The sequence below is a fragment of the Oenanthe melanoleuca genome, chromosome 3 (assembly GCF_029582105.1).
Source record: "Oenanthe melanoleuca isolate GR-GAL-2019-014 chromosome 3, OMel1.0, whole genome shotgun sequence".
Lineage (NCBI taxonomy): Eukaryota > Metazoa > Chordata > Aves > Passeriformes > Muscicapidae > Oenanthe > Oenanthe melanoleuca.
In genome coordinates, this window is record NC_079336.1 from 80,999,418 (window position 1) to 81,017,672 (window position 18,255).

Sequence of the window (18,255 nt, forward strand, 5' to 3'; positions counted from 1 at the left end):
ATCTGTCTACTTGTTCTTCAGTGGGAGAACCAATTTTGATGTCTTTTTGCTGTTTGCCTGTGCGTTTCAGAGAAATAAAGAGGAGATTTGGAGCACATTTCCCCAAGTATGCAGCATTTTAATTGACCATGGGAAGAGACGATGGAGCAAAACTCACTATTGAAAATCCTGAAGTCACTTGCTACACAAAGCTCTTTATCATTTGTCATTTTGCATAGGAAAAAAATGCAGCACTTCGTGCTTAAATACAAAGTGGCTTTAGAAACTTAGCATGTTGATGGCTTTCTTGGGAGTGGTTGTTGTTTGAGGATAAGCAAAACTATAACGAGGACTTTCCTTCATCCCATCTTGACCTCCCCTCTCTCGACTAAAAACTTCTGATTTAGTGAGAAAGTGTTTTTTAAGTTAGGGCTCTGAATGTGGGAGCAGAGCATGCTCTGCAGTGAGTGGAACAGATGGACTTTCCTGCTCCCTTCCTCATCACTGAGGAGTCTTTGACGCTTGCCTGTTTGCTTCTCTTTCAGGAGCTGGATTACCAGAAGAGACGCATGCGAGAATCAGGGGACAGGTTTGTTCCCGTGATGAGCGATTTCATCACTGTGGCCAGTTTCAGCTTCTCAGAGTTAGAAGACCTTCTCAACGAGGCTAGAGACAAGGTAATCCTTTTGAAGTGATTAGTTTCACCAGCTCAGTCAAAAGCCTGAATTAAAATGGAAACAGCAATTTAAGGTGCTGGGACTGCAGTGAAAACTTTAATAGAACTGAAAATTATTTAGGCTGAAGTTTCTTATTTTTTTCCAATGTGGTCTATATCCATTTAGAACATATTTTAGGATTAAAAGAAGGATCAGTGCTCTTACCCACTTCTTTCTAATCTTCCTTAACATTATTGTTGTGCAGCATAGAATTGCTATGGCAGTATCCATAACAGGATACCACACCTTGCCACTGTGTGGAAGGGAATGCCTTTTAAGCCATTGCTGGAAAAGGGAGCCTTTGTTAGTGATGGTGACTTCATCTCATTTTACCTTCTCCTTCTGACTGCATTCCACTCTGCTCATTCAGCTGGGGACATCTGTGCTTTGTCTCTTTCCTTTAAAAATGTACCTGGTAGTTTGGTGTCCTGGTTTCAGCTGGGATAGAGTTATTTTTCTTCTTAGTGGACTGGTACAGAGTTACACCAGCTATGCTTGATCTTTTCCACTTCCCTGTTACTGGGTGTATTTCAGTACAAAGATAGAAATCCCAAATGTGTGGTTTGTCTCACCATGTGTGTGTTACTCTTCAGGTGCTTCTGCAATCATTTTGTCCTTTCACTGTCTGCATCTCCATTACCAGATTGGTGCACCTAAGAGGTTGCTAGTTCTTTGCTGATGACCAGACTCTGGCACTAATCCCTCTGTCTCTCAGCTGAATGAGGAAGAATTTATATGAAAAGATCATAAGCATATGAAAATGTTTAGAGAAGAGCAAGTTTTAAAGTAAATTATATGTAGTGGCAAATCTACCCTTGTTGGCTGGCATGTTAAAAGTGCTTGGCTGTATGAAGCAGATGTGTTATTTCTTTTGGATTGAATTATTTTCATTTTGGTGTCAGTCCTTTTAGTGTTAAAGGTCCTATTGCATTACTAATGAACCTGTGCTGTTGGATCAGTAGGCCTTAGATTTTGAAAATATAGGCTGAAGGTCTTGACAGTAAGACTCCTCATTCTTCAGTTCCTCTGCAGTAGTGTTTTGTGATTAAAAAACATTTCCTACTGTGGAAATAAATTTGGTAACCTAGTGACTTGCAGCTGCAAATGTAGGAGCCATCAGCATCAGCAAGGTGTCAGCGAGGGCTGCCCTGGCAAACACCAGTGGGACAGTAGCTATTGCAACACTCAGAGGCCAAAGTCTAACACCACTAAGGCTGTATAAAAATTCTGAGGAGAATAACATGACTAATTTTTTCATAGAATCATATTCATCTCTTATTCATTTCATTTCATATTCATTTCATTTTTTCATAGTGTCGTAGAATGGTTTGGATTGGAAGGGACCTTAAATATCATCTAGTTCCAGCCTCCTCCCTCCAGCCATGGGCAGGGACACCTCCCACTAGACTGGGCTGCTCAGAGCCCCCTCCAGCCTGGCCCTGAACACTTCCATTTTTCATTGTTGTCATGTTGCCCAAGAAAATTCAAACTACTTCCAGTATAATAATGTTCACACCATACTGGCTTCTAAGCACAAAAAGTTTACATTCTGTGACCCCCCTAAATTTACTGAGAAAAACTTTATTTTCTATGGTTTGGGGGTTTCTATATTTTGACTGGGTAGATTTTTCAATGTCATTATAGCTAGACACACATTTCAGGAAGGATATTTTCTCTGTACAAGGCTTAGACTGAACTTTTGGTTTGATGTTAAAGATGGTGGTGCTCTTTTCTTTTTGGCATTCCAGGACAAAAAACCCAATGCAGATTCTTGGTAAGTTCAGCTGGGGGCTAAAAACCAGCAAGTGGTACATGTCCAGCACAGCAATGCAACTTTCCTCCATCAGACACTTGCAGGAAAAATGCCATTCTTTTGCTTTAAAAATAACCAGAGAAACTCCCTGCAGACAGACCAGTATGTCTGGAAGTTGTTGCACGCTTTTTTAGACATAGCCAACATAAAGCACTCAACATAAAGAGATGTTTTATATTAATGACTATAACATGCTTAGGAAACGTTACTTTACCTTCTCCTCACACACCCTTGCTATGTTTGAACACACACCATTCCAGCTTTTGCTCAACCTATGGCTTTGGTTCTTCCACTGGCAAAAAGCTGCTTTTGGACTCCAGTGAGGGAACTGTCTGTCCTTACCAGTGTTGAGCTATTTCTCATGTTTGCTTCATATTATTCTGGCCCTCTCCTCTTCCTCTTTTCTTTCTTAAAAAAGGAAAATAAAATCTAAAAAAAAAAAAAAAAAAAAAGAAAAGAAGAAAGCTGGAAATTTTCAACAAACCAGATGTGCTTTGCAAAGCTTATAACATCTTCCAACCTCAATGGGCTCTCTGTGCTTGTTGAATCACAAGCTTTTTTCTTAGCATGGAAACATAATGGAACTAGCCAATTAAAGGAAGAGAAGGACCAAGACATCTGATTATCCTGTTCTTTTTTTGATTTCTCAAAGCAAAGCAAATTGAGCAAAAAAAGGTAGTGGGGCAGGGAGGACTTTGAAAAATATCCAAATGAGCCTAGGAAGAACTGGTCTGACTTACAGATTTATTAATAATAATGAAGCCCTAGTTTTAACAGCTGGAGTTGGATATCCTAAATATAGATGTGGCTAATTGATTACCATGAGTTAATCAGTGCCATGTTTCCTCAGCTGGGATTTAAAACAATATAACTTATCTTTTCAAACTGGGGAAGTTTTTATATTTTTTTAGACTTTTTCAGTATTAGCAAAAGTAATTTCTTTAGTTATGGAAACAATCCATTACCAAGGTATGGTGCTGACCTTCTCAGCACACAATGTTTTTCACAATTCTATGCAGTACCTTTTTGGCCTTTTTGCTTAAACAGAACCATTCAAAGTCAGTGGCCATGGGGAGGAAGTGATATTTTAAATTTAAAGGGCCAGGTTGTCAGATGCAGGCATCCATATTTGCAGAGGAAGCCTTGTAACTTTACTTGTCTTCATGCAGTAAACAGATGGCTTGGTTAAGAACTGATTGAAAACTTAGACCAACTCTTTAAACAGGCTTTCTAGCACAGCTGGTTCTTGTTCTTCTTGTGTTTTTCTCACTTTCAATACCACTTTATAAGGGAGTATATAGATTAGATCAAGGGATAATGTTTTCTGCCATTTCCCATAAACTAGAAGATGGGGGCAAGAGAAAGTGAAACTCTGCCCTGGAATCCTTCACCAGTTTTTATGCATTTGAACAGATGAAAATTTGATTTTTTTAAATTTTTTTTTTACATAAGAAATAAGAGGTTGAGTTTTATTAATGAAAATTTTTTCTCTGCTTCCTGTGGGGAAGCAATGAAAATGCCCAAGCAGAGGAAGAGTAACCTCCTATGGTATGAATTTTACTCTTCTACTTGAAAAAGGTGACATTTGTCCTATATGAAGCTTTTCTATGTACTTAAATATTGACAGGTATGAACTGAGATCACTAGACTTCCTCAGAACTATTCTGCTTTGTGCTTGGTTTATAAAAAACCTATCTTTAAGACTCTTTGGATCTTGCTAGGGGTACAAAGTCTGCTTGGTGAGATATTGCCACTCCTGTGCTAAATGTCAAACATAAGCCTCTTTATAGAGACACTGTGGAGACTACTAGTGGGCAAGGTGGGTAGGAAAAGTGTCCATTCCCAGTCTCTGATGACAGTTCCTCCCAAGCAAGGTATTTATCATGATGGAGAAAGGAGTTCAGAATCAGCACATACATTTAATAGACTTAGCACCTACAGTAACTGTTTTGAAGAACAGAAAGGTACTGAAAGCTTGCTGAGTGAAAACCATTTAAGAAAATAGTCATTAATGGCAGAATGTTATGAAGCACAAAGAAATATTATAGTCCAAGTGCCAGTTAAAGGCTGTGCGCTTTGGTTGTGCATTTTGAGGACTGGTGTTTTCTGTCAGCCACTAGGGGAAATGAATAAGGAATGTATCAGGACAGAGACTGAGAAAGTCAAGGTGAGGTATCCTACAAAAGATACCAGCCACTTGGTAAATGAATCACATAGCTGTTGTACAGTAACTTAGAACTTCAGATGCTGCAATGCAGGTTGGCATCTTATGTATGAGAAATGTTTAAAGCACTTGTAACTCGATGTAACTGTTAAACTCCTGGGAGAATCCTTTAAGAGCATTTAGACACAAGAAGAGCTGGGCACAGCCCTGCCTGAAATTGGCAGGCCTGTTTCCATTAACTGGTCTGAATTTGTCCCATAAAGAGAAAAGACATTTATTTGACCTGCCTCAGTACTGAATTGGTGTCTTCAGAAGAGCACACTCAAAAGTACTGGTCTGGGGAGTACAGTTCATGTTCCATGGCTGCATGGTATAATGCAGTTTCATATTGGTTCCTCCTGCAACAGCAGACAGCACAAACAGCAGGAAACTTTTATCATGGCTGTTTTTCCTCCTTCTCATAGAGCCCCATTCCTGCCGTTTCCAGAGGTCTTCTGCCACTGTTTAACATTTCATTGGCAAGCACAGCAGAGTTTGTGTGTGCTGCTGTCCCGCTTTCCCTCTCCTTGCTAAAATGGCTTTTTAAAATAAACAACTGTCTAAACGATTTGCTTTGGCAAGAGGATAAATTCAGTGGAAAGTTTGGCAGAGGAAGCAGAACTGGCACTGAGCTCGTGGACCTGTTATATCATGGAGCTTGGGGGCCCTTATGGTGCAGAAATGAATTTTTTAATGAAAAAGGATATACCATTCTGTGTTACAGTGGAAAACCTGCTGAAACACAGTTTTCCATTTTGCTTTTGCACATGTCATCTGTCCCCAAATGACTTCAGGAATAAGCAAGTTTCAGCCCTCGTTCCACAACATTAGAACACATCATGAAATTCTGGGAAGCATTTTTCATGCATGAGGACTTAGCTACAGTTTTCACAACTGTGCCCAAGAGCTGGTGTTGTTCAGCAGGGAATCTGCCCATGGAATAGCCAAGCGATCTGTACACAGTGACAGAGAGCAGAAGAGAGGATCCAGAGCACCTTGGTCTGTGCCACACTGCCTCTTAACTCTCTGGGTGGGCAGGCAGTGTGATTTTAGCCACTGTGGGCAGGTAGAACGGCGTTGTTACAAAGCTGGACTTTGTAGCAGCATTGAGGAGCCTGTGTGCAGCATCTCACTGAGCCTCATCCGTGGTCGCAGAACCAGAACTGCACAAGGGCAGAAGTAATAAAGCCAGAGGGGCCTGATGTAGATTAAACAGTGAAAAAACAGCATGTCTCTCTTTACAGTAGTGCATTTCATTAGTGCAGTGCCCTACAGATGTGAACAACTGGGTTTTTGCCATTTGCTGTATCAGATTAGTGGGGCAACACTTTCTGTTCTGTAATGAATGGAGAGCACAAGGCTCAGAAAGAAATCATGAGTTCCCAAGCCACATCATGGGTAGAGCTGGCAGCAGAAGCTGGATCTCCTGACTTGTCTTCCTCTGCTCAGTCAGCTTTTTTTCCAGAGAGGGTAGAGAAAGAGAGAGAATGTTTATTTCAGTGAGCTCCAGATTTTTCCTTTTGTAGTTATTTTAGGTCGTCCAGCTCACAGATTCTTTGCTTTTCATCTTTCACTGCTTTACAGTAAGTGATTGTGACCTCCTTAGCCCTGTGTTACAAGGCACCAAAGACAGGCTGTTCTCAGCCTCCTTGCTGCTGCTTAGAAACCACAACACCTTAGACTCATGAGTGTGTCTGGAAGGCTCCCAGGCTGCTGAGTCTTTCCAGCACAGCAACACTGCTCCTCCTCGGAGTGCCAGTGGGGAGGCAGTAGCAAAAGCCCCTCTTGCCAGTGTGACACAAACTAGCTGGTGCTAGTAGTTGGGTGACAGGCCTCATGCAGAACATTTGCAGACAACACCACCCTCTAAAGGAGACTTCCATGTATGTAGGATCCAAGAGCCCCAGGCAAGGAACGCCTGCCTTTTCAACCTCCAGCTTCCTTAAGTGGCTAGGAAATCCCTGCAGGCATTCATGTACTCAACCAGCTCATTTCTGTGTGCCCCCTCACTCACCTTTGCTGAACACAGGATGGTGTGCAAGGTGCAACAGCCGTCTCCTGTGGGCTGCCCCTCACTTCAGGCTTTGCAGCATTTGGACAAGCATTCCTTCTAGCTGGCAGCTCTAGTACTGCTCTTAATTTATGCTTTACTTTCAAATTTCACAGGAGTTAATGACAAATTAAGTGGGAAGAGACTCCAGGTAGCACATCCCCTATGAACAATGAGCTTCAGGTGCTTTGTGTGTTTAAGCAGTGGTGGCAATGCCTGTGCTGAAGTCTTTCTCTGGCACTTCCCTGTCTCCTTGGCTGATGGTCACACTGGAGCAAGACAAGAAAATGAAGCATATGGAGATGCTTTATCTTCCTCTGTGGTATTTACAGCCTGTATTCTCTCTGCCAAAGAGCTGGCGCTGGTTCAGTATGGGTTACTGTAGACTGCTGCACTTCCCTAATATTCAAAGAGCCTATGTGTATATTATATACAGGTAAAATTACAGAGAGGGGTGGAGAGAGGGTGTAGGTGTGCATATTTGTGTGTATGTCTTCAGAGGCTTCAGGGAAAAGGAGTTAAACAGAGAAGTAATCTGTTGCTGATTCTATGTAGTGTTTCCTTCAACTTCTGCCATGTTTGGTAGCTCAAAGCAACTTGCATTTCTTCCAACACTTTTTTTCCAAGATTCTTTGGGTTTCTTTGTTTGTTTCTGGCTGAGAACACAGCCTTTTTAAAGAAAGAAAAAAAGAATCTATTGCTTCAAACTGCTTTGTGGGCCTGGCAGGGATAGCAGAGAAGGGGAGATGCTGAATCTCTCAGGCTGTGCCAGAAGGAAGTTGCTTTCCTTGGAGATTTCTTTTCCCTGCAGCTGACTGGGAGACATTGTTTATGCTTTACCTGGTACAGGGCCAGAGGGGTGTATAAGACCTGCTTCCAAACTAATTTTGTGCTGGGATCAGAGCCTGAACTGTTCTTACTGTCTTTCCATTCTGCAAGAGCACCCGCATAAGGAAAGGGAAATTGGACTGTGTTAGTATGAGCTGAATACATGCATGAGAGAGCTTGAAGACAGTCCATGTCCTGGTTTGGTAAATGTTGAGTTTTGTAAGGCTGCTGTTGCTCTGTGGTTGTGTGCTAAAGTCCAAGGAGGGAATGCTAGGGAAGCTGTGCATCAGGGCACAGGTCCTGTCAGGAGTGTGTTTCTGGGGCTGCCTGCTGCAGCACAGAGGAGGGACAGGGAGGGTGGCTGGGCAGTGGATGTGTGTCCTTACACAGCACTTACTGTACGTGTGTACATGCTGGTGACAGACTATATGTGCTTGCATTTATTGGAGTGCATTTGGGTGAGTGATGAGACACACTTGGGAGTGTGAGAATGCAAAGGAGAGAGTACAACTACTGCAGGACTGATGTCCAAGAGTCAGGAGTTGCTGTGAATTTACCATATCCCCATCAGGACTGCCCTGTGACTTAAGTCCTGCCAGTTGGCTGCTTCCATATGTGTCCTGCAGCCTCAACATTTGCCTTTTAAAATAAAAACCACTTGTGATGTATTCACTCTCTTTTAAGTCTGCCTGGGAGCCCTGGCTGCTTTCCTTGCTCCTCTCTCATGCCTTGTCTGTCTACAGTCTCCTCTCTCCCAGGCAACACCCTGACTCAGAGGACTCCAGAGAGATGGATGTCATGGCAGAAGGTTTCTGAGAGGACAGACTGTAGCTTTATTGCAGAAACCTTTTACCTCCAAGCATTTTAAAAGTGGATCTGAAGGGATGGAAGGGAAAAGTATGGACTAAAACTACTTGTTTCCCCAGCTAGCTTGCTGTCTTCCATGCCGTGGCTGTCCTGCAGCTGCAGCCGTGATGTGGCCACAGTGTCATCCTCTGAAATTACTCCATTGCCCTCGGGAACTAAACATCATTTTTTGTATCAGCAGACAGTGCTCTCCAGCACTATTGCTGTATATTGCCCAAAGGATTTCCAGGAGGGCAGACTCTTCAGGGATGGAGGCACCTGCCTTAAAGAGAAGCACTGCTGTTGCTGGGGGTAGTTTCTACTCTTGCCACATGAATGCTTAGAGGGTATTGAATTACATGGTGTGGTTACTCATAAGCTATCCTTGCTGTCTTCACCAAACTGCCTACCTAATTATGGCTCTTGTGTTTTCTGCCCCCTTGACAGTATGCCAAGGCACTGAAGCATTTTGGAGAGACCGAGGGCAAGATGCAGCCAGATGAATTTTTTGGCATCTTTGACACTTTCTTACAGTCATTTGCAGAGGCCAAGCAAGATCTGGAGAATATGAGGAAGAAAAAGGAAGAGGAGGAGCGCAGGGCACGCATGGAGGCCATGGTGAGGATCTGGGTACAGGAAGATGTTTCCTTACCTCACCTTTTCATGTCTTGAGAGAAATTCCAATGCTCACTGTTTGTCACTGTTTTATGTTCTTCTCCCTGACACCTCTCTTTGGCATCATTCTGTTCTCACATGATGACATTTTCCCTGCTGTCTGTCTTGTCAGCTCTCAAGGATGTACAGTTTGATTCCCAAATTACCTGCTTTTGGATTCAGATACCAAATCTAGCCCAGGCATTTTTGCCCTGGCACTTTGCAGGATGGGGTTGCCACCAGCCCATGCCAGACTATCATGCTTTTGGGATGCAAGCAAAGAAGCCAGATCTCCCTCAGTGCTGCCAAGCTGGTGAGCTTGCAGTCAGACTCCATCATCATCTGCTGTGTGCCTGTCTTCTGGCAGTGCACAGTGACCCAGCAGATGCCCTGGCACCTGCTGCAGCCCACACCAGCAGTGTTTCTCTCTGGCCAGCCTTAATGCCTTGATTACTGGGGCCGTGTCTGGCCTTGACATGGCAGGAGAGCTTTCTGTGGGTTTTGCTGCAGGGAGACAGACGTGTGTGTCCCCAGGGGGTGGTGTGAACCAGGCTGCCCCTCTGAGCTCAGCCTCTGTGCTGTCTGAGATCTCAGCAGTGCCTTGCCTCCTTCCCCCTGGCTGCTGCCATGGCCCCAGGCCGGGTTGCAGGGAGCTGCTGATTTAAATGTTTGCTGAGCCAAAAGCAGTAGGGTTTTGCTGTTCAGAGGAGGAGAGAGGTAAAACACCAGGATGCCAGCAGCCTTACTGCTAGACACAAGGATAGAATGCCAGGACATAGGCTCAAGTTTCCTCTCAGCCAGCCTGGAAAGCTCAGGGCTCACTGTTAAAGCACTGTGCGATAGTTCCTTAGGCGAACTACGCTGTGAGAGAGGCCTTATGGAAAGAGTCTTCCTGCAGTGTGAGGCTAGCACACAGAGTGTGCTAGCAGAGTGAGTGACCTGCTTCCTGATAGCCACCACCATCCCTTGCCAGTTCTACTGATTCTGGAGCTAAGAAGTGGAAAGAGAGAGCTGAGCTGGCACTGTCCTGCTGTAAAATTAGTGCAAAACAGCAGCAGCATGGACAGATCCCGTGTGTCCTCTTGCTGCAGGCCGATTGTGCTTTGTGAGGCAGACATGCACTGCTACTCATTCCTCATTTCTCTTGCTTTTTTCTCGCCTGTGTAGAAGAGCATGGCCTGTTGTTGTTTTTGGCACAGGTGATGGCCTTGTGGATAAGCTCCCACTCTTTTTTTTCCCCTAATCTGCGCTGATGCATTCTAGCTGCTTCTTGGCAATGCACCCAGTGATCTGGCATCTTGGTTAGCTAATCCTAAAACTCTGTGTCCTTCTCCACAGCTAAAAGAGCAGAGGGAAAAAGAGAGGCGACAAAAGAAAGCAAAAGCTGGAAGCATCTCTGAAGAGAGCGGGGAGTTTGATGACCTGGTGTCGGCACTACGGTCGGGTGAAGTCTTTGACAAAGACTTATCCAAGCTCAAGCGGAACCGCAAGCGTTCGGGGAACCAAGGCCTAGAGACAAGCCGTGAGCGGGTGGTGACAAAGCTAAATTATTAATTACAAGAGGAAGAGAAATAATCAACCAAAAGAAGGTGATGAAAAAGTGCAAAAGAAGGAGGATGAATGTGTGCGATGGCGCCTGGCTGACAGCTGCCACAAAGGCTTTCTTTGGTCTGTAGCTAGAGACGTTACCTTTCCATGGTCAGCTTTCCTCTCATCCCTCTTCTGTGCTCCTGATTTGAACCATTATAAAAGTGCCTCTGTGGATCCAGCAGGGCCTGTGACTGGGCCATGCAAGCTGACAGGTTTGCTTCTGGGAGTTTGTTGTGTCATCAAAGGCCTCCTGGTGATGACAGAAAGCACTTGGGCCTTGCAGACAGCCTCACAGCTGGAACAAGATAATTTTCTGTGTGCCAAAATAAAAACTAGTCATGATCTCCATCTTGCTGATAACAAGGAAGACTAATTTCAGACCAACTCTGTAAGCAATTATCACTTCTTCAGGATCTAGACTGGCCTTCAGGGGTTTATTGGGATGTGGTTCTCAAGTTTCCAATTCCCTTCTAGAATTGGATTTTATAAGCCATTGATTAGCACCTGAAAAATGCATTTAAGCACATGTCCTGTATAGTATTTTTGTGTGGCCTATGCTGTCCAAAGCAAGTGAAGCTTAGAAAGAAGTCTTCAGTTTCTGTAACAAAATGAAATTCAAGATCAACATACAATAATTTGCAAAAGTCTTTTGGATTCTGCTTTGCTAGAAGGAATTTTCTGAAATTTCTTGGTGGTTGAGTCTCAAAGCTATGAAATGCATCTTCTTAGAAAGAAACTCTGGCTTTCCTTTAGAAAACTAAGCTACTGCCAGGTTGGGATTACAAGTAGATGACTGTAGAGCCTTGTCATTGCTAGAGGCTGGCAGAGAATCAGTGGAAAATTTCTTATCTGTTTGTGCAAGATTGGAAATTGGGAGCTCCCTGGTATCATCCGCAGGTCTCCAGTAGCAAACAGCGAACAGGCTCACTGCCTGCCAGAAGTGAGATCTCTTTGCCTCTTGATGCTAGCTGTGATTGCTGTTGGCATGAACTGGTCTTTCTGTCTAACAGCCTGACCTCCACTGCACACACCTCACTCCTGCCAAGGGGAACCACATCACTCAGTAAGATATGGATGGTGTCAAAGAAGAGCCTTGGAGCCACGCTGACTCTTTTGAAGAAATCACTCGGGACGAACCAAGGGAGAGCCCCATTATTAAAACTGAGAGTTTTTCGAGGAGGACACAGAATTGTGCAAGCCAAGCAGGCTTAGGAGTTGGGCTTATTCAGAAGAAACAAATAAATTTGTAGTTCAGTTACATTAATTAAATATAAGCAGAAAAGCAAAGAACACAAGAAGAGGCTTGAATTCTACGTCTTCATGGTTCTAGGAAAGGGACTGGATTGTGGGCTATCATGGCCTTTTTTTTTACCTTTTTTTCAAACTTGTCTTCTTTTTTTATTATCTTCCCTGGAGAAGGAAAAGAGGAGAAGAAAGAATGGTGATAGATTCGTCCTTCTAGACAGGAAGAAAAGGGATAACATTTGAGGAAAGGGACTCGCCATCTATAAATTGATGCATTAGTCAACAGCACAAAATGTCAAGGAATCCCAGGGAAGTTTAATCATTTGGTTTGATTTTTCTCTGAATGTCACTTAACCTCAGGCTCTGCACTGAGTCTGCAGAACAGAACTTCCTCTGCAATGCACGCTGCCTGATCAGTATTACACACTATGATATTGAAGAAGCAAACTGTGGTGGTTTTCTGAACATTCTGAGAGTTAAATAATTATGTAAACTATTAAAAGTTAAAAAAAAGAGAGAATTGAGAGAAGAGAAGCAAAAAAGTCAGAATTGTTAAACTCTGATGTTTCATTGTTTACTGAATTTTGAGTCTCCCACCCCAGGATTTCCCTATTTAGGACATTCCAGACTGCCGCGCCTCTGTATAATACTCACCGTAAAGAGCTGGTATCTTACAAGAGCTGGGTGCATTCTCCTCCCTTACTATCCCACTCCCTTTCTGGGATTAGCTATTAACAGCAATGCCTATTGCAGTGGACACAAGCACCTTGTAGAAGAAAGACTATTTCATAAAGGTTTTTGAAAGTTTAAGAAAGAAATCTCACTTTTTAAAGCATTTTTATTTTAAATTACAAATGGATTTTTAGAAATGTCTCTTGTAAATTATATTAACAAGCTCCTTGCTGCTCCCTGAATTAGACTTGCTATATATCCCAGCCCTTTTGTTTGTCTTGTTTTAAAGCATGCCATGTAACCTATGCCATGTAAGCCATATGAGAGGTGGTAATATGTGCCAAATTGGTATACAATTGAGTTTAGATTTGAATAATCCCTGAATTCCAAAGATTATGCTTTTAGGGATTAGAACATTGTAGGGCTTTTTCCCTCCCTCTTTGTTCTCTCTGGGTTTAGAACTCACCCAGAACTTCTTATGTAGTGCCAAGGTCAGTCCTGGTGCAGGATGATGTGCAAGTACAGCTGCTTGCTTGCTCCCCAGGTACTTGTTTGATAAGGCAGCCTGTCAGCATGGCAGCTGCCAGAGAAGAAACACCTCAGGGCAAACCCTTTGAATATAAATACAGCATTTCCCCTGCTCTGGTATTTGTCAAACCAGGTTTGTGCTGTGCTTTCTGAAACTGAAGTCACTTTGCCAGGCCACAAATGTAGCAAAAGCAGAGAGTGATAAATCCTCTGTCCCTTTGTGTACACAGTTCAGCCCTGATTTAAAGAGGTTCTGTATGATGGTACGCGACAACATTCCAGCCACTGGGAGTCAAAGAAAGCTGCTGTCATTTTGCCACTTCTTTGATTCATACATTAATAATGAGAGATTGTGCAACTCCTCTAAATCATCTGTGGGATCCTTTAGGGGATGGACAGAAAGCTCAGAGTCATGCCCTGATTCAATACAGCTTGACTTTCTCAGCATTCCAGCACCCCAAGCTCTCCCTGTTTTGCATCAGCGATGGTGGCCAAAAGCTTCGTTCAGTGGGCTGGACAGTCCTCCAGGCTAGACTTTATGGTGAAAGTTCATAAAGAAGGTTTTGGAAAAGCTCAGTTTCACACTGAGGCAAGCAGTGTTTTCATACAAGTGGTGACAAGTAGAGAGACCCATTAAATTATCTACTGTATGAGATTAGATTACCCACACAGAAGATAAGGAAAAAATTGGCTCTGCTGTAGGGCCTGGCATCAGATTCTTGTTGAGACCAAGTTTGTCCATGTTTCTCATCTCTTGGGTACTGTGAGTGCATATAATACTCTCTTCTCCAGCAGCTGTGGTTGAGTTGCCAGCTGCTGAAGGATAATGGAAAATATTATTCCTGAGTAGGTTTAGGAAGCAGTCTGAGGTCTAACATCTGGAGAAGCTGGAGAAGAGCTAGGGTCTGCTGTTGTCCTTGCACCTGTGCCTAGAAACAGCATTTTAAGAGAAGACACTGTCATTGGAAATAAGTGGAGAAGAAGAGATGTGAGAAAGAAAGGCATAATTGAGGGCTTGTTCTGCATCCTGCAGAAATACAGTAATTGCTGACTTTAAGATGAAGTTCCTCACACCCAGCAGAGGTACTTTCAAACTCCCCAGAATCTGTCCCTAAAGGTCTAGTGCTCACTCACCTCTGTGTCTCTGCACTATTGCTGCATAGGTTGCATTAGGTTGATCCCAGAAAAGACTGAAGAAGACTCCCTCTCCCTTCCACTTGCTTTGAACTGAGTCACTCTTCTCAGTCTATCAGTCTTTAGAAATGCTACAAGGTAAAGTGACTTCAAGGAGCAAGACCTTTCCATGGTCTGTAGCACAGCCATTGTCCAGGCACCAGTTCCCTACAAGAGCAGAAGTAGGACTAGTGTTCAGGGCTGAGAGACTTCCTCACTGGGGAAACAACCTGGATGTCTTTCAGAAGCATATCTGTAATGTGTTCACAATGTCTGAGGAAGGGAAAGGAATTGCAAAGGATCCTGGTGGGAGGCTGTGGGGCAGGTGTTTCCATAATGATCAGCCCCACTGGCTAAATCTTTCCTTTTCTTTAGGAAAGATCACACTTTGAGCTGGGTTGCACGGGAGAAGCTTGTGTCAGAAGTTTCCATGAGGGGAAAGGAGATCTGTTGTACAGTAGATGATGTACATGATATATGCAGTTTTGTTTCTAGGTTGGTTGTTTTGGGTTTTGTTTGTCTGTTTGTTTGGGGGTAAAATGATTTAAAAAAAAAAAAAACGGTTTTAGGAATCACTAAGGGGAACCTGTAAATCTGACACCTCTATTTATTTTGCCTTATTTTAGTTTGCTATGTTTGTATGTATACACTGCATTACAGCAAAGACTATTGAGACTGTGCCAGGGCATTACACCAGCTGGAGAGCTGGCTTGGCCCCTGTGCCAGCTGAGCCAGGCCAGGGGATGCAGGTGAGCAGTGAGATGAGATCTGGGAAGGGAGGTAAGAAAAAAACCTTTTGGCTTTTGTCATAATTACTCTGCCCCTGGTGATCCTGGTTCTGGGAAAGCACTTATTTTAAAGCTTGTGGTGAACTGATGGAGGCTGGTTATTTTAGAACACTTTCTACAAAATATGTTTTTTTTAATCATGCATCATGGTGAGAAGATTGAGAAGAGTTAAGGTGCACTGTTGCTCACTCAAACTTCACCTTTCCACACAAATTCGGTCCATAATTGCAGAGAAGCTTGGCTAGGTGGCCAAAAGTGGTTCATGCTCTGTAACTTCTCACCAGATTTAACACACTAGTGAGACAAACTGGGACAGTTCTCCTTCCTCAGAGCTAATATTCCTGCCTATCTTCATGGCCAAAGAAAGATTTCATCTGCTTTACCTCTTTTCTCCTCCAGCCCACCTCCTCAGGTTACCCCAGGTCAGCAAAATCTTCCTACAGGTTTGTTACCCATGGAGTCTCTGGCCATCACATGGCCATGGCTCCTTGGCCTCTTTACTTGACACAGGAGGTTTCTGATTGCCTGCCATCCAAAGAAGTAGTCTCCATTGGCCACCTAATTTCTGCCATAGCTCATGTAGGGCTTGGTCCTTTCAGCCTCCCTCACTAGGAGCTCTGAGCCAAGTGATCTAGAAAAGCCTCTCTGCCAAGCCATTTGCCCCTTCCTGCTCACCTTCAAAGAGGATCTTTAAAGCTCTTTGCAGTTTTTGGAATTGTGAGGGAATGTTTGGTACCTGAGCCGCTCTGTACTCAATGCCTCCCTTCCAAATCATCCCCACCTGCAGCTGTTCTGCTCCCCTGCAAGCCTGCTCAGCTTGAAACTTGCAGGTCACCTTGGGAGGTGGCCCTGCCTGCCAAGCTAGAAAGTACAGTGCTGCTTACTGAAGTGGGAGGTTGTATGCTGCTGTAATGCCTTGGCCTATCCTCATTTCTTAGTCAGTTTAAGACTATAAGTGAATTAAATGTACAAATCCTGTAGTGTCCTTTTTATCTGTATCTTTTTATAAGAATATACTGTAATACTAAAAAACAAAAGCAAAAAAAATTAAAGATATATTGCCCCCGCTGCGTCTCTGTACATTTCTTTGTAGCTTCATTTTCTGTGCATTTTGGCACAAAGTCTGATAGACAAATCAGGGTTTGAGTGCAGTTTTTTGTTAAGCTGTGGGTTTTTTGGTCAAGAGTGTTCAGCTCTTTAGGTGCCACTGTCTCTGCAGAGCTGGTGAGAAACTCCACAGGTTGTTCTGGGGGAGCAAGCAACATCATGGATCACAAGCACATCATCCCCACACCATGCAATGGTGAAGAGCTGATCATGGAGACAGCAGGTTACCACATCCAAGGGTCCTCTTAAAAAGATCTCACTCCTTCCTCTTTCAGAACTACATACCTACACAGGAGTTCACTTAAAGAAAAATATAAAAGTAAGAGGGTTCTGATATCTAGGAGCTCATAATTCATGGCTGGACATGACTATCCCAAAAAGGAAGGGACTGCAGGGCAGCAGCACTGACCCTGAGCTCACTTACATAACTGAGCAACATCCTGACAGCAAGAGCGTCAACTCAGAGGAGGAGTGGGCAGGAGAGCACTGCTGTCAAGCAAGGAGTTAAATAAGGCCAGCTGAAAAGAAAGCAGGAAAGCTTTCAGGAGTGAAGACTTCAGAAAAGCAGAGTGAGGAGTCTGAAGAGAAGTTAGACACAGAACAGCAGGGTGAGCAAGAAGCATACAAGGGTTAGGGCTAATTTGTGGCTGAATTGAAGGGTGTGCTGAGGAATTCCTTGGCACTCAGGGGCAGAACCTTGTCCTCATCATAGAGGCAAGGAGTACAGCTTTTTCATTCATACACAGATCTCCCCATTTCTGTTAATGGAAAGAGCCCGCTGACAAAATTATCCTTAAGCCACAACATTTCATTCTTCAGCCCATCAAAGGGCAATGCTTTAACCTTGAGCTCCTGAGAAGATCATGCCTAGTTTCCAGTGGGAGCCTTGCTGGCTATGCAGCCCATTCCTGCAGCACTGATGTTCCCAGGGACCCCAGACAAAGCCCTAGCTGTTAGCTCTGGCTCTCAGGTGGGAAGAATTGTGGAAACGAGCAGAAGTAATCAGGGTGTAATTGCTTGCACAGGCTGAAGATCAAGAGGCAGCAAATGGAAGTCTTAGTGCTCTGTGGGACGGTTCTTGGCTTTCAGTTCTTAAAAAGGCTTTCAGTTTCTCTGTTTTGAACTATTTGGTTCACACTTTGCTAAAATTCTGACTTTTAGGCTCTTGCTGTACAGATGCAAGGGTAGAGCAAAGGGATGTTTCTGAAATATCTGCATTGTGTGAGTGGTAGAGGCAGGATGAAAATGCAGGGACTTTCCTGAGCTCTCTACCCTGGCAGCTGGGGTTTGGAAAAGGAAATCAAACCATTGTTTTTCCTCTTATTGGAGGTGGAATCCAGTGGCATTTGAATTAGCTGCTTTGAACAAGACAGACATCCTGCCTGGATGGTCAGAAGACTTTTCTTTAATATTTTATTTGGAGTTGGATCTCACAGTGAGGAGCTGATGTTCTGCCCTGCAGCATGGGTCCATCACAGAAGCCTCCTTCTGTATCCTGGTTGATGCCTTTCCCATGATCATGGACCTCCCTGTCCTTGTCATCAGTGTACAGAGCAAGGTAAGTGCCTCAATGGCTTTTTCTGAGCAAAACTAGGGCTGGGGTTTAACTGCCCTGGATGACTGGGAGTGAAGAGGAGTATTTTCAATGAAGTTTTCCTTGAGTGAGCTGCTGCATCTTTCCTACCATGTTACAGCATTGAACCCCAGGGATCCACAAAGGTCTGAAATGCTGTGAATAGTTTAAAGTGGAAATCAAGAAATTGTGTTTTGTCCACCTTGTTTTAGATGCAGGGCACAATTGTGTTGAGCCAATTTCTTGAGTGCTTATGGAAGGAGAAAGCATGTCTAGTTACATTAATTAAAAAAAAAAAAAATCAGAAAATGGGAGGGGGGAAGATTAGCTCAGTTGGTCTGACCATGATGCTAAAACTACCAAGATTGTGGGTTCAATCCCTGTGCAGGCCATTCACATAGGAATTAGACTTGATGATTCTTGTGGGTCCCTTCCAACTCAGAATCTTCTGTGATCTGGGAAAAGACTTTCATAATTTATGGCTGTGAGA

General features: G+C 43.6%; 1 protein-coding gene across 3 annotated transcripts in view; it reads left to right on the forward strand.

Annotated features, from left to right (window-relative positions):
• DAAM2 (dishevelled associated activator of morphogenesis 2) overlaps window positions 1–16,165 on the forward strand; it is a 173,132-nt gene extending 156,967 nt beyond the window's left edge. For all 3 annotated transcript variants that reach the window (XM_056487308.1, XM_056487310.1, XM_056487307.1), the window contains 3 exons: window positions 525–656; window positions 8,883–9,053; window positions 10,428–16,165. In XM_056487308.1, coding sequence (XP_056343283.1) covers window positions 525–656; window positions 8,883–9,053; window positions 10,428–10,643 — 519 coding nt within the window. In that variant the 3' untranslated portion in view covers window positions 10,644–16,165. The remainder of the gene's footprint in view (window positions 1–524; window positions 657–8,882; window positions 9,054–10,427) is intronic.
• Window positions 16,166–18,255: the final 2,090 nt, after the last annotated feature.